This window comes from Gorilla gorilla, chromosome 6 (genome assembly GCF_029281585.2).
Source record: "Gorilla gorilla gorilla isolate KB3781 chromosome 6, NHGRI_mGorGor1-v2.1_pri, whole genome shotgun sequence".
Taxonomy (NCBI): domain Eukaryota; kingdom Metazoa; phylum Chordata; class Mammalia; order Primates; family Hominidae; genus Gorilla; species Gorilla gorilla.
In genome coordinates this window covers 42,498,440-42,514,363 of record NC_073230.2, presented here as the reverse complement: position 1 = coordinate 42,514,363, position 15,924 = coordinate 42,498,440, and the positions used below count along the sequence as shown (strand labels likewise).

The following is a 15,924-nucleotide window of genomic DNA, read 5'->3' as shown; positions in this document are numbered from 1 at the left end:
ACTGGCCTTCTTTGTCTCTTTTGATCTTTGTTGGTTTAAAGTCTGTTTTATCAGAGACTAGGATTGCAACCCCTGCCTTTTTTTGTTTTCCATTTGCTTGGTAGATCTTCCTCCATCCTTTTATTTTGAGCTTATGTGTGTCTCTGCACGTGAGATGGGTTTCCTGAATACAGCACACTAATGGGTCTTGATTCTTTATCCAATTTGCCAGTCCGTGTCTTTTAATTGGAGCATTTAGTCCATTTACATTTAAAGTTAATATTGTTATGTGTGAATTTGATCCTGTCATTATGATGTTAGCTGGTGATTTTGCTCGTTAGTTAATGCAGTTTCTTCCTAGTCTCGATGGTCTTTACATTTTGGCATGATTTTGCAGCGGCTGGTACCGGTTGTTCCTTTCCATGTTTAGTGCTTCCTTCAGGAGCTCTTTTAGGGCAGGCCTGGTGGTGACAAAATCTCTCAGCATTTGCTTGTCTGTGAAGGATTTTATTTCTCCTTCACTTATGAAGCTTAGTTTGGCTGGATATGAAATTCTGGGTTGAAAATTCTTTTCTTTAAGTATGTTGAATATTGGCCCCCACTCTCTTCTGGCTTGTAGGGTTTCTGCCGAGAGATCCGCTGTTAGTCTGATGGGCTTCCCTTTGAGGGTAACCCGACCTTTCTCTCTGGCTGCCCTTAACATTTTTTCCTTCATTTCAACTTTGGTGAATCTGACAATTATGTGTCTTGGAGTTGCTCTTCTCGAGGAGTATCTTTGTGGCGTTCTCTGTATTTCCTGAATCTGAACGTTGGCCTGCCTTGCTAGATTGGGGAAGTTCTCCTGGATAATATCCTGCAGAGTGTTTTCCAACTTGGTTCCATTCTCCCCATCACTTTCAGGTACACCAGTCAGACGTAGATTTGGTCTTTTCACATAGTCCCATATTTCTTGGAGGCTTTGCTCACTTCTTTTTATTCTTTTTTCTCTAAACTTCCCTTCTCGCTTGTTTCATTCATTTCATCTTCCATTGCTGATACCCTTTCTTCCAGTTGATCGCATCGGCTCCTGAGGCTTCTGCGTTCTTCACGTAGTTCTCGAGCCTTGGTTTTCAGCTCCATCAGCTCCTGTAAGCACTTCTCTGTATTGGTTATTCTAGTTATACATTCTTCTAAATTCTTTTCAAAGTTTTCAACTTCTTTCCCTTTGGTTTGAATGTCCTCCCGTAGCTCAGAGTAATTTGATCGTCTGAAGCCTTCTTCTCTCAGCTCGTCAAAGTCATTCTCCATCCAGCTTTGTTCAGTTGCTGGTGAGGAACTGCGTTCCTTTGGAGGAGGAGAGGCACTCTGCATTTTAGAGTTTCCAGTTTTTCTGTTCTGTTTTTTCCCCATCTTTGTGGTTTTATCTACTTTTGGTCTTTGATGATGGTCATGTACAGATGGGTTTTTGGTGTGGATATCCTTTCTGTTTGTTAGTTTTCCTTCTAACAGACAGGACCCTCAGCTGCAGGTCTGTTGGAATACGCTGCTGTGTGAGGTGTCAGTGTGCCCCTGCTGCGGGGTGCCTACCAGTTAGGCTGCGCGGGGGTCAGGGGTCAGGGACCCACTTGAGGAGGCAGTCTGCCCGTTCTCAGATCTCCAGCTGCATACTGGGAGAACCACTGCTCTCTTCAAAGCTGTCAGACAGGGACATTTAAGTCTGCAGAGGTTACTGCTGTCTTTTTGTTTGTCTGTGCCCTGCCCCCAGAGGTGGAGCCTACAGAGGCAGGCAGGCCTCCTAGAGCTGTGGTGGGCTCCACCCAGTTCGAGCTTCCAGGCTGCTTTGTTTACCTAAGCAAGCCTGGGCAATGGTGGGCGCCCCTTCCCCAGCCTCGCTGCCGCCTTGCAGTTTGATCTCAGACTGCTGTGCTAGCAATCAACGAGACTCCATGGGCGTGGGCGTAGGACCCTCCGAGCCAGGTGCGGGATATAATCTCATGGTGCGCCATTTTTTAAGCCGGTCTGAAAAGCGCAATATTCGGGTGGGAGTGACCCGATTTTCCAGGTGAGTCCATCACCCCTGTCTTTGACTGGGAAAGGGAACTCCCTGACCCCTTGCGCTTCCCAAGTGAGGCAATGCCTCGCCCTGCTTCTGCTCGCGCACGGTGCGTGCACCCACTGAGCTGCGCCCACTGTCTGGCACTCCCTAGTGAGATGAACCCGGTACCCCAGATGGAAATGCAGAAATCACCCATCTTCTGCGTTGCTCACGCTGGGAGCTGTAGACCAGAGCTGTTCCTATTCGGCCATCTTGGCTCCTCCCACTGTAATTGTTTTTTATACAAAAGTACCAGGAAGTAAGCATTTGGTCTTCTGATATTTCAAGAGATGAAATGGAAGCCAGATAGATTTAGATGTATCTCTAGTTATGACCAAATTTATACATGTTATTACTCCAAAAAGTACTACTAGCAAGTAGTAAAATGATTTCATGACGTGTATAAATGGTGTCAAGTCAAATGGTAACTCTGAGAATTTAATTAAAGATGATCTGAGGGAAGAAAACAATGTTTTCCTTTTTTTATGGCACATCCACAGGACCACAGTTCACCATCCACAAAAGTCATTGGAAAAAATGTCCCATGAGACTTGCCCTTCATAGCAGTCTCTCAGCTCCTGGCATTTCACATTCTTGGAACAGATGTGACATTTTACATTCTTTTTGTTTCATGTGTGTCTGTAGTCCTGCTGTTAGCATGGTGCTTTAGCATAGCAGGAAGCTTTAGTGAAGCAGCTAAGAGGGCAGGGTCTGGAACTTCCTAGCTGTGCAGTCTTGGGCAAGTCACTTAACTTGGCTGTGTCTCTTCATCATCTACAAGAGCAGTCTGCAGCCTTTTTAGCACCAGGGACTAGTTTCGTGGAAGACCATTTTTTTCCACAGAACTGGGGGGTAGGGGGTGGTTTCTGGATGAAATTGTTCCACCTTACACCATCAGGCATTAGATTCTAATGAGTGCACAACTCAGACCCCTCACATGCTCAGTTTGTAGATTCTACAAAGTAAGAACAGAGGACCTACCCCTTAGAATTGTGAAAATTAAGTTATTTCTTGTTAAAATATGGAGCACGATTTCTATCACCAAGATAGCATTTAACAAAAGTCAGCTATTATTATAGTAGATAATGAATAACTATTGAGTTAATACAAAGAATGAGGTCCATGGTCATGTAAATAGGCATCATCCTTCTTAATTTGGGTTCACATATTAGAGGTAAGTTTAACTTCTGAGTTTCTTTAATACATTTAATTGAAGAATATATCCTTTTTTTTTCAGATGCTGTCTTCGCAGGTGCCATGCCTACAATGGCAAGCGTCAAGCTGTCTACACTTCATCCCATTGTGAATCATCCACTTTACGAAGATGCAGACTTGAGGTTGGCAGCTGATGAGTATTTCTTCAAGACTCACTTGGCGACTCCCAATTCTTAGGAATTGGGAAAATTTTTACACACACACAGACACAGACACACACACACACACACACACACACACACACACACACAAACTCATCCTCATTTTCGTACTGGAAGTTAAAAAAAAATGACAATAACCATCCAGAAATGACAATACGTACCTGTTGCCTCTGGAGCAAGCAGACCTCTGAAAACTGAAGAATGCAAAAGCCAGTTTTTCCCGAAGTGACAAATGTGTCACATATTTATGATGTGTGTGTGTATTCCAGTAAAACTACTAGGTAGTTGAAAGAGTAAGTAGGATGGATTTTACTTGCAGCCGTGGTTTGCCAACCCCTGCTCTACACCACAAGCCCCACTCTGATTTAAGAAATGATTTCTAGATCTTACTGGTGGCCAATGACTAGCTTTTTGTGACAGGTAGAAAAAGTACATGAAAGTTGCTATTATACACTACGTGCTTTCATGAAAATTTAGAGTATTTTTGCTAGTCGATTATGAGAACTCTAGTTTCCATTGATGTCTAAAAGTTTTGCTTTCCTTAAATGGCTGGTTTAAAAAATTATTTTGGTTATTCTAGTAATTTTCAGGGTAATCTTTTTTAAAAGTGGATTTTTGGCCTATTGTTAAGAGGCAAATCTTTAAATTATTTAAAAGTTTTAGGTCTTCTGTCTAGGAGCCAGGGCTTGGAGTCAGACACCTTAGAAATGTACCTGATGCTCTCTCTGTTCTACTGTGGTGAACTGGCATGGAAACCACTGTGGTGACTGAGCATCCCATATGCTTGAAATTCTAAGCAACATCCAGTGCATAAGTGATAGTTTGTCAGGATTTTGTAAGAATTCCCACTACGGTCAAATCACCTATTGTACCATATTTTGGTGACCATCCCCATTTCTCAAGATTCTGTGAAGGTGCTTTTCCTACCTCTTCTGATACCGTGGATGTCCATTGTCTAAGTGTTCTACTTGATACACTAAATTTCAATTCATGTATTTGTCAGAGCTTCTTTAGATGAAATTAAGCATTGAAAGATGTGTTTTCACTACATTCAGTCTCTGTCAGAATATATTCGCTGAAAACTGTGTGAATTATGAGAAGAAAATTATATATCCTAAGCTGCTCTCTGCTACCCAGTACAACTTTAGACTATCTTATACAGTAATGAGCAGTATATGCAAAATTAAATTGCTGTAAGTTTTATTACATTCAAAATATAAGTAGGAATGTGGAAACTGCCATCCCCAAAATAGTTGATGCTGTTTTGAGTCATGTATATCAGTGTTCCATCCAGTGAGTATTGAGATTTCAATTTGCTAGTAAGATTTTTTTAGTCTACTCTATTATCATTTATTTTAAAATCTTTTAAACTATTGTTTAAATTTAAAGGGCTCGGACAAAAATAGTTTATTCTACATGTAGTCGAAAATCTGCCAAAGAAGTAGGAGAGAAATTGTTGGAGTTACATGTGAATTATTATGTTTTAGAAGAGGCATGGTGTGTTGTGAGAACTAAGTGAGTATTAACCCTATGCTATCTGATATGGTATATTTTTGAGCAACAAATGTTTCACTTTATTACAGTAGTCCTGATTCTTTAAGAATTTTTATTTTAAATTTATTAAAATATTATCCTGGTACCTTAGTTTAAATTATTTCATCTAGGGACGTAAAACTATACTATCAATGAAGTAGAATTTAATTCCAAACATTATAGTATATTTAATATCCTGATTTTTCAATTTAACATCTTCCACTTAGCTTTTTTCATAATTTTTGAAATATTTATGAAAATTTTTATTAGATATCTGAAATATGGATTTGAATTTACAGCAAAGTGAGATATTGGCATTCTGTATTATAGCTGAATTATATTGGATTTGTAAGACTTAAAAGAAAAGTGACAAAACCCAAAATGACATAAGGAAAACATTCCTAATTAAAATTTTTTAATTTCTGAATTTTGAATCTCTAAAAATCATAAAATTGTAAGATGTGTAATTGATCTTACGAGGCCTTTGTTTAGACTCCTAAGCACAGATATTAGCTGCTGCACATGACAGGAAATTCAGGCACATTAATTGTCTCCTAGAACGACACATTGGCAATCAGAAGAACAAAACAGGTTCTACAGTCACTTCAGTATATCATTTACAATGTGCAAAAGGTTTCAGAGATGCAAACTGAAATGAGAAAGTATGACCAATACTCTGAAAAAAATAAGTTAATAGAAACCGATTCAAGTAGGTCCAGATGTTGGATTTAGCAGCCAAAGACTGCAAAGCCACTATTACAAATACATTCAAAGGCTTAAGAAAAATGTATTCAATGAATTAAAAGAAAACGTGGTATCCATTAGTGAAGAGCTATGGAATCTCAGCAGAGAAATAGAAACACTCCAGCCCCCACGGAAATTCTAGAGCTGAAAAGTATAATAAATGAAATGAAAATCATTTAAATGTACTCAACAATTCTGAGATGAAAACAGAACATTTGAACAGAAAATGCAGTGAATTTGAAGATAGATCAAGAGAGAATAGTTAATCAAAAGAACAGGAGCCAAAAAGATTGAAAAATAACCAAAGTCACAGACCTATGTAACATTAAGTAGTTCAACACATGCGTAATTTTAGTATTAGATGTAATGAAAAAAAGAACATGACAGAAAAAATATTGAAGAAATGTTGGCCAAAAATTTCTCAAGTTTGATAAAAGCTACTAACTGAGAGGTCTGCTAAGCTCAACAAATCCAACTGGGTGAAGCCCAAAGAAAACCAAAGCAAGGCACATTATAGTCAAAATGGTAAAATCAAAGATTAAGAGAAAATCTTGAAAATAAGAGAAAAAAATGATATGCTATATAAACATCTGACTTCCCAACATAAATAGTGGAAATTATCAGACACTGGAATGATAATTCAAAGTGCTGAAGAAGAAAAATCAACAATTCTATATTTAATGAAAGTATCTTTTTAAAATGGAGGCCAAATATACATTTTTCAGATCAACAAAATCTAAGATAATTTGTTGGTAACAGATTTATACTTCAAGATGGACAAGAAGTTCTATCAGCTGATGAGAAATGATGCCAGATGGTGACTCAGGTATACAAGAAATACTGTGATGCGCTGGAAATGGTAAATATGTGGATATTAATCACTATACGTTTTTCTTCTCTGAAAATCTTTAAAAGACATTATTTAAGGCAAAGGTGATACCATTATATTTTTTAGTTTATGACAGAAATTAAATATACATGACAATAGCACAAAAATTGAGTAAACCGTGGAAATGTACGATTTACTAGAAATAACCCAATTTAAATGGTAAGTAAATCATGATATGTTAAAGATGCTTGTTGTCATCCCTATCAAAACCACTCAAAAAATAAATAAAACAGTGGGGAAAAAAAGAGCATAATGGCAAGCCTAGACATGGATGAGCCTGGATACATTAAGTGAAATAAGTCAGCCACAGAAAGATGAATAGTGCATGTTGTCACTCATGTGGAAGCTCAAAGAAGTAGCTCATAGAAGTAGAGTAGAATTGTGGTAATTAAAGGCTGAGTGGGAAGGGTAGGGAGGAGAAGAAGATACGGAGAGGTTGGTTAAGAGATACAAAACTACAGATAAATAGAAGGAATAAGTTATAGTGCTCTCTGGCACTGTAGAGTGAATATTAGTTAACAGTAATTTATCTTTTTATGTCGAGAAAGCCAGAACAGAGGATTTTGAATGTTCCCAGCACAAACAGATGGTAAACATTTGTGGTGATGGATATCCTAATTACCCTTATTTGATCATTACACATTGTAATTATGCATTGAAATATCACTCTATACTCCATAAAAGTATTACTTGTCAACTAAAACTAAAAGGGGAAAAAACCTAAACATATAACTAACTTAAGACCCAGCAATTGTATTGGGCATTTTTTCCCAGAAAGGTGGAAAGTTATATTCACACAAAATTCTGTAGAAAAATGTCTATAGCAGCTTTGTTTGTAATAGCCTAAACCTGAAACAACCCAGATGTTTTTCGCAAGGTAAATGATTAAATAATAGTGATCTATTCATACCATGGAATACTGCTCAGCAATAGGATCAAACTATTGATACACTCAAGATCCTGGATGAATCTCCAGAGAATTGTTTGAATGAAGAAAAGACAATCCCCAAAGGTTACATACTGTATGATTCCATTTGTATAACTGTCTTCAAATGACAAAATTATAGATATGGATGATTTGTGGTTGCAAGGGGTTAGGGTGGGGTAGGAATATGGGGGGAGTATAGTATGTGTGGCTATACAAGGGATCTTTGTGGTGATGGAAATGCTCTCTATCACCATTCTATCAATGTGAATTATTATCTGGCTGTGATATTATACAAATGTTCAAGATGTTACCATGGCGGAGGACACTGTCTAAAGACTGTACAAGAGCTACTTGTATTATCTCTCACTTAATGTGGATCTCCAAATGTCTTGAAATAAAAAGTTTTTTTAAAAAAACAAAAGAGCACAATAGCAAGCCTATATCAAACCATATCAGTAATTTCAAAGTGAAAGAGGACTAAATTCTTCCAAACAAAAGGTGAAGATTGGCAAACTGAATACAAGAGCAAAACCTATCTATGGACTGCCTGCAAGAGGTGCATTTTAAATACAGATAGATATGTATATTGGCTGAAGGAAAAAGAATGGAAAAGATATCATGTGAGTAAACATTAGAAAAGCTGAAGTGAAAAATGTATAAATATCAGAGAAGGTAGATGTTAAGACAAAGAATATTACTGGAAATGACTATGTTTTATAATGCAAAATAGTTCAGTACAGCAGAAAGATACAATAATTTGAGTGCATATGAACTTAAAAGAGAACTTCAAAATATATGAAGCAAAAATTGACAGAATGCAAAAGGCAACAAACAAGATTAAAATGGAATTATAAAAATCACTCAATCCAAAATAAGGCAGAAGAGATGGAAAAGGGAGATGACGATCAGATGGAACAAAGAGAAAACACGGAGAAGACAGACTTAAATCTAACCATATTAATTATCACATTAAGTGTAAATGGACTTGTGGTAGGCTGAATAATGAGCCCCCCATAATGGCCATGTCCTAATTCCCAGAAATTGTGAATTACGTTACTCACATGGAAAAAGGAAATTTCAAATGTGATTAAATTAATGCTCATGAGATGTGGAGATTATCCTTATTATCCAAGTAGGACAAATGTAATCACAAAGTCTTTATAAGGAGGAGGCAAAAGAGTAAGAGATCAAAAAGGCGATGTGATGGTAGAAGCAGAAGTTGGAGTGATATGAGGCCACAAGCCAAGGAAGGAGGCCAGCTTCTAGGGCTGGAAAAGGCAAGGAAGTGGATTTTCTTCTAGAGCCTCCTGAAGGATTGGAGTCCTGCCAATACCGTGATTTTAGACTTATGAGCTCCAAAATTTGAAAGAGAATAAATATATGTTGCTTTAAGCAACTGTTTGTGGTAATTTGTTATAGCAGCAATAGGAAACGAATATAGCTCTAAACACCACAAATGAAAAGCAAGAATTGTCAGATTGCATAGCAAAGCAAGACCCTACTATAGGCTACTTTCAAGAAATTTACTTAAATATAAAGACACGAAGAGGTTAAAAGTTAACAGATAGGAAAAGGACATGTGATGCTACTACTAGTCAGTGAAAGCTGGGGTGGCTGTAATAACATCAAAGTACATTTGAATGCTAAGAATATTATCAAGGTTAAACAAGGAATTTTAAATGAAGAAGGGATCTATATTTCAAGAGGATGTAGCAACTCTGAACATTTATGCACTTAGATAAGAGAGCTTCAAAAATATGAAACACAACTGATAGAACTTTAGGAAAAAATAGACAAATCTACAGTATAGTTAGAAATTTTAATAGCCATGTCTAAATAATTTGTAGAACAAATAAAAAGAAATTTGGCAAGAATGTGGAAGACTTGAATAACGCCATCAACCAATACGACCTAATTGACATTTATAGTACACACCACCCTAGAACAGCAAAACAGACATTCAAGCACACGCAGACTATTTATCAAAAAAGACCATTTTCTAGGCCACAAAGCAAGTATTGACACATTTAAAATACTTTAGATCATGTAAAGTACAATCTCTGACTACAATGAAATTAAATTAGAAATCAGTAACAGAATTCTATATGGAAATTCCCTCAAATGTTTAGAAACTAAGTAATACACTTCCAGATAATACATGGTCAAGAAGAAACAAAAGGAGGGTTAGTTTCAACGTATGTTGACCTAAGGGAAAATGAGAACACCATCCCGCTATTTGTGGGATGCAGATACAGCAGTAGAGAGATTTGTTTTTATGTTGAATGCCCATAATAGAAAAAGAAGAAAGGCCTCATATCAGTCACTCAGCTTCGCCTTAAGGAACTAGAAAAAAAAGAATAAGTAAACTCCAAAGTAAGGAGAAGAAAAGAAAGCATAAAGATCAGAATCAAAATCAGTGTGTATTTCCTCCCAAAACAGGGAAAAGTCAGTAAAACCAAACACTGATTCTTGAGAAGATTAATAAAATTGATAAATTCCTACCCAAACTAAAAGATTGAAGACAGAAATTACTAGTATCAGGAATAAGAAAAATTTTATCACTACAGGATCTGAAGAAATGAAAAGGATAATGAGGGAGTTTTAGGAACAACTTTATTCCACTAAGTAGGACAAAATAAATAAAATGGACAAGTTCCTTGAAAGGTGCAAAATCAAAGCTCACTTAAGAAATAGAAAATCTTATATCTATTACCTTATTATGAATGACCTTGTATCTATTAATAAAATTATATTTGTAGTAAAAAGAATTGTCACAAAGAAAACTTTAAGACAGATATCTTCACTGGAAATAATTCCAATTCTACAAACTATTCCAGAAAATTCAAAAGGAGTGATTACTTCCCAACTGGTTCTGTGAGGTCAGCATTATCCTGATACCAACATGAGAGAAACATTACAATAAAAGGAAACAACCAATCAAAATTTATCGTGAACACATATGTGAAATTTTTAAGTAAAATTGCAACAAATGAATCCAGCAATATATTAAAGAAAGACAATATATAATGTGCAAGTGGAGTTTATCTCAGGAATGCAAAGTTGTCTCACTATTTGAAAACCAATCAATCAGGTGAATTCACCATAGTAACAAACTGAAAAAGAAAGACCGCATCATCGCGCATCATCCTCTTAGTACGTTCAGGAGAAAGTATTTGACACAATTCAGTATCCATAACTGATTAAAAACTCTCAGCAAACTAGGAGTAGAAGGTAACTTGCTACTAAGAATCCAAGAATATAAAATTTCTAGGAGAAAATATGGAAGAAAATTATTGTAACCTTGGATTAGGCTAAGATTTCTCAGATACAGTAACATAATCATGATCCACAAGAGAACACATTGATAAATAGGACTTCATTAAAACTGTAAACCTCTGCTTTTTTATAAACAGTGTTAGGAAGAATTAAAAGATAAACCACAGTCTGGGAGAAAATATTTTCAAAGCCTATGTCTGATAAAGGACTTTCTCTAGATGTATTAAAAACTCTCAAAACCCAATAATAAGAAAACAACCCAATTAAAAATGGACAAAACAGGCCGGGTGCAGTAGTTGGCTCACGCCTGTAATCCCAGGATTTTGGGAGGCTGAGGCGGGTGGATCACCTGAGGTCAGGAGTTCGAGATCAGCCTGGCCAACATGGCTAAACCCCATCTCTACTAAAAATACAAAAAGTTAGTTAGCCAGGCGTGATGGTGGGCGCATATAATCCCAGCTACTCGGGAGGCTGAAGCAGGATAATTACTTGAACCGAGGAGACGGAGGTTGCAGTGAGCCGAGATTGTGCCGTTGCACTCCACTCGGCGACAGAGCAAGACCTTGTCTCAGAAAAAAAAAAAAAAAAAAAAGGACAAAAGGACAGATGGCAAATAATCACACAAAAAGATGCTTGATGTTACTAGTGATTTGTGAAATGCAAATGAAAATTACAGTGAGATGTAACTAAACACTTAATAAAATAGCTATAATTGAAAAAAAAAACTGCCAAGTGTTGCTGACACTATGGAGGACTTAGAACTCTCATACACCAGTGGTGCAAAAGTAATATGGCACAACCACTCTGCAAGACAGTTTAGCAATTTTAGAAAAAGTTAAACATACAACTACTGTATTTATTAAAATAAAAGAAAGCATATATCCATCCCAGTAATTGTACACAAATGTTCATAGCACTTTATTTTCTGTATTAGCCCCAAACTGGAAACAATCCGCTTATTTATCAGCAGATGAATGTATAAACACACTATTAGAATATCCAAACAATGTAAATATTACTAATAAAAATGAACGAACTATTGTTACAGCAATATGGATGGATCTCAAAATAATTCTACTGAGGACAAGAAGCCAGACAAAAAAGAAAGCACACAATAATTAGAATTACAAAAGGGCAGAAGTAAACTTTTGGGAGAGATGGATATGTTCATGATTTTTATTGTGGCTGCTGTTTTACAAGTATATACCTATGTTAATATGTATCCAAGTGGATACTAAATATGTGCAGCTTATTGAGTAATTATTGAGCAATTACGCCTTAATACATCTGCTAAAAAAATCTGGCAGACTTTTACCCAGAATATACAAAGAACTCTCACACCTCAGTAAGAACCAACACAAAATTTGGCAAAATATTTGAATAGAAATTTCACCAAAGAAGATATTTTGAATCATCCATAACCATACTATAATGATTAAAATTACAAAAACTGATACAACTTAAACTCTCATGCATTGTTGGTGGAAATGGAAAATGGTGCATCTACTCTGGAAAACAGTTTTGAACTTGCTTATAAAGATAAATCCACACTTAATCATACATAACCATGCAACCCAGCAATTCCACTCCTAGGTGTTTCCCTAAGAGAAATGATAACATATGTCCACAAAAAGCCTTGTCCATCAATGTTTATAGTGGCACTGTTCATGGTTACCAAAAACTCAAAACATCTCAAATGTTCATTAACTTGCAAATGGATAAACAAATTGTGTTCTCTATATACAATGAAATATTATTTAGCAACAAAAAGGAAGGAACTACTGAACCACAACAGAAGATGTAGGAACTACAGCTCAGATATGGATATCAAAAACATGCTATGGTAAAGAAGCCAAAAATGAAAAGACTACATAATATATTTATATGAAATTCTAGAAAAAGCAAAACTATAGTGCAGAAAGTACAGTAGTTGCCTGAGGCCATGTTTGGGGCAGATGGTAGATTGCAAAAGGGCAAAGGGAACTTGTGGGGGTGATGGAAATTTTCTGTATTACGATTGTGGTAGTGCTTACACATCTATACACATATGCCCATACCTGGCAAACTTTACACATAAAATAGGTGAAGTTTTATTGTGTATAACTTATACTTCAATATAGATGTTAAAAAATTAGAAATCAATTTTGTCTGACTCCTTCCCTTTAATGACTGCCATGCAGGATTACTCTCTAGGGAGGAGAGTGTCTCATTTAGCCCAGTCATAGAGCCACCCAAAATGGGAAAGCATTGAAGAAAACAAATTGCCATAAGAGTCTCCTGTCCCTGCCTTGGATCATTTCATGCTAATCCAAGGCAGTTTGTGCTAAAAAATGTGAAATTCATCAGGAATTCGATTAGGTTTTAATTTGTCTTATTTTACTACAAATGGGCCTTATGTTTAGATGGTGATGGCACTTGGAAAGTATATTTATGTTTGTTTCATCTTGAAAGTGTGCTTTTACATATATATTTGTGAATGTATATTGAAGCTTTATTATTAGGATATGTCTTTCATTTGGTTAAATGAGATGTGAAAATGCAACATGCTTAATTTCATTCTATTTTTTAAATTTCTAAACATTGAAATTGTTTTTTGAAATGACGCTTTAAAATATTTAACTTATGAAATAAATTTGTCTCTGAAAATCTAGATGTTGTGTTATGTATCTATTTTCTCTAGACAGGAATACATTTCTAATATGGATATATATGTCTGTCTTTTTTCAGGCCTGGTTGCAGTATGCTTGAAATCTGGGATGTGGAAGACCCTTCCAATGCAGCTAACCCTCCCTTATGTAGCGTCCTGCTCAAAGATGCCAAGCCTTACTTCACCACAGTATTTCAGAATAGTGTGTACAGAGTATTGAGGGTTAACTGAGAAGGATACTACCCATTACACTATGGCACAATGCCGTGTGTCAAAAACAATCACCCTTTGGCTTATTTACATTAATAAAAATCACAAGCTTTAATAACAGACACTTAAAAATAAGATAAAAATGGATCGAAAGTTTCTCTGATTACTAAAAGGTAAATTACTTTTCTGTTCATTGAATGTCAGCCTTATTAAGCTTGTCATATAAGTTATTAAATCATTCATGTCATACTGCATAAACAAATGTTCATTTCAGAATTTTAAAGAGAAATGTATATAAAAGAACAATGAATTTTAATAAATCAAGGGTATGTAAGTCCTTTTTCATCCAACTAGGTGAACTGCTTCAGATTTTCCCTAGTACCAGAGTGTACCTGCTCAAACTCTTTGAACCATTTAAGGCAGAAGAATGCAAGCTCTGAAATGACATCCTTAAAATGCTGATACTGGTCACAACCTCTTTACCTCTGTGAGCAAGTTGTAACAGTGTGTCTTTTAAGGTGTTTTTATTTTACCAGCCCTTAAGAAAGATCTCTAATACCTTTTAATACTTTTTTTTATAATTTCAAGTTGAAGTGTTTTTAAAAACACCTTGTTTTGTAACGTTTTGAATCTCTTGAGATGTATTTACCCCACTAGATACATATTTGCCACTGGTTAGTTCTCCATCTAAGCTCAAGAAGTTATTCATCTCTCTTTAGATTCCAATGGTTTTTCTTTTAACATCCAGGTAGAATAGAAACTGCTACGGTATACAACCAAATTTTGGGGTTAAACATAATCAGAAAAGAAAATCCAGTTAAATTTATGAAGTGAGATTTTCAGATCCTAGATCTTGAATAAAGCAAAGGTCTTTTCATCTTGATGGCCCCAAAGTTTGTTGGTCATGGTCTTTATTTCCGGCCACTATCTTCTTAAATAATATATTTTTAAGCCCTCATTTATTTTCGGTTTTGGATGAGGAAAGTCATGTTTTCTAAGTCCTCTCCCCTAATAAAACCTACCCAAAAATAGTGCTTTGAAAAGTGGTAGTTATCTTGAAGACACTCTTGCCAAATGCAAAGATAAACATTCTTTTTGTCTGCTTTATAAATATGAAATATGCCAGATCTATAGTATTTTAATGTGCATCTACTTTAAATGAGTCATCTTGGGGTTTTTATCATTCCCTTATATTCTTGCCCCTCTACACTTGAAATAACAAAATGCCTTAATTTTATAGATTAGTTCTCTTATAGCAGACAGGCAGCTATATGCAGCAAAACCAATAAAGTTATTTTTCAACTTTAATAGTTGTAAAATATTTTATAACAGAATACAAAACAGCTAAGAAAACATGCCACATTTTATTTTAGCATTTTCAAATAATTTGTTTTTGGTGTAAGCACAGGATAAAAAAGGAGAGCGTCAAAGAAAAGAGACATAACACCTAACATTCATAAAAATTAACAAAGTATATTTTGGATGATGTTTTTACAGGAAATAGTTTAAGTAAGTTGGTAGAATTTTAAAAATGGTACTGTATTAGCTAATAAAATATTCAGTACAAATATGTTTGGATTTATGCATTAAAAAACTAATACAATTATTTCCAACTTTTGTATTTGTAAATTATTTTGGTACAGGAGACAAAGCATTTTAGAAAGCATGCTGCACATTTTACTTATTTTAGCATTTTCAAATAATCTGTTTCAGTGATGTGTGGGACAAAAAAGGAAAAGAGACATAACACCTAACATAAAATTAAAGTAACACATTTCAGATGATGTTACAGTAGCAAAGACTTGTAACTAACCCAAATACCCATCAATGATAGACTGGATAAAGAAAATGTGTCACATACACACCATGGAATACTATGCAGCCATAAAAAAGGATGAGTTCATGTCCTTTGCAGGGACGTGGATGAAGCTGGAAGCCATCGTTCTCAGCAAACTAACACAAGAACAGAAAACCAAACACCATATGTTCTCATTCATAAGTGGGAGTTGAACAATGAGAACACATGGACACAGAGAGGGGAACATCACACAAGGGCCTGTTGGTGGGAGGTGGGGGTGGGGGGCAAGGGGAGGGAGAGCATTAGGACAAATACCTAATGCATGCAGGACTTAAACCCTAAATGACGGGTCAATAGGTGCAGCAAACCACCATGGCACATGTATACCTATGCAACAAACCTGCATGTTTTGCACATGTATCCCAGAACTTAAAGTAAAATAAATTTTAAAAAGTCAGTAGAACTCAACA

At 35.9% G+C, this 15,924-nt stretch overlaps 1 protein-coding gene across 1 annotated transcript in view; it reads left to right on the top strand.

The window, feature by feature from the left end:
* Positions 1-15,262, top strand: part of LOC101148570 (probable C-mannosyltransferase DPY19L2) — a 106,485-nt gene extending 91,223 nt beyond the window's left edge. The window contains 3 exon segments of the mRNA XM_055347551.1: positions 3,291-3,390; positions 4,819-4,944; positions 13,527-15,262. Of these exon segments, the coding sequence (XP_055203526.1) occupies positions 3,291-3,390; positions 4,819-4,944; positions 13,527-13,677 (377 nt within the window). The 3' untranslated portion in view covers positions 13,678-15,262.
* Positions 15,263-15,924: the final 662 nt, after the last annotated feature.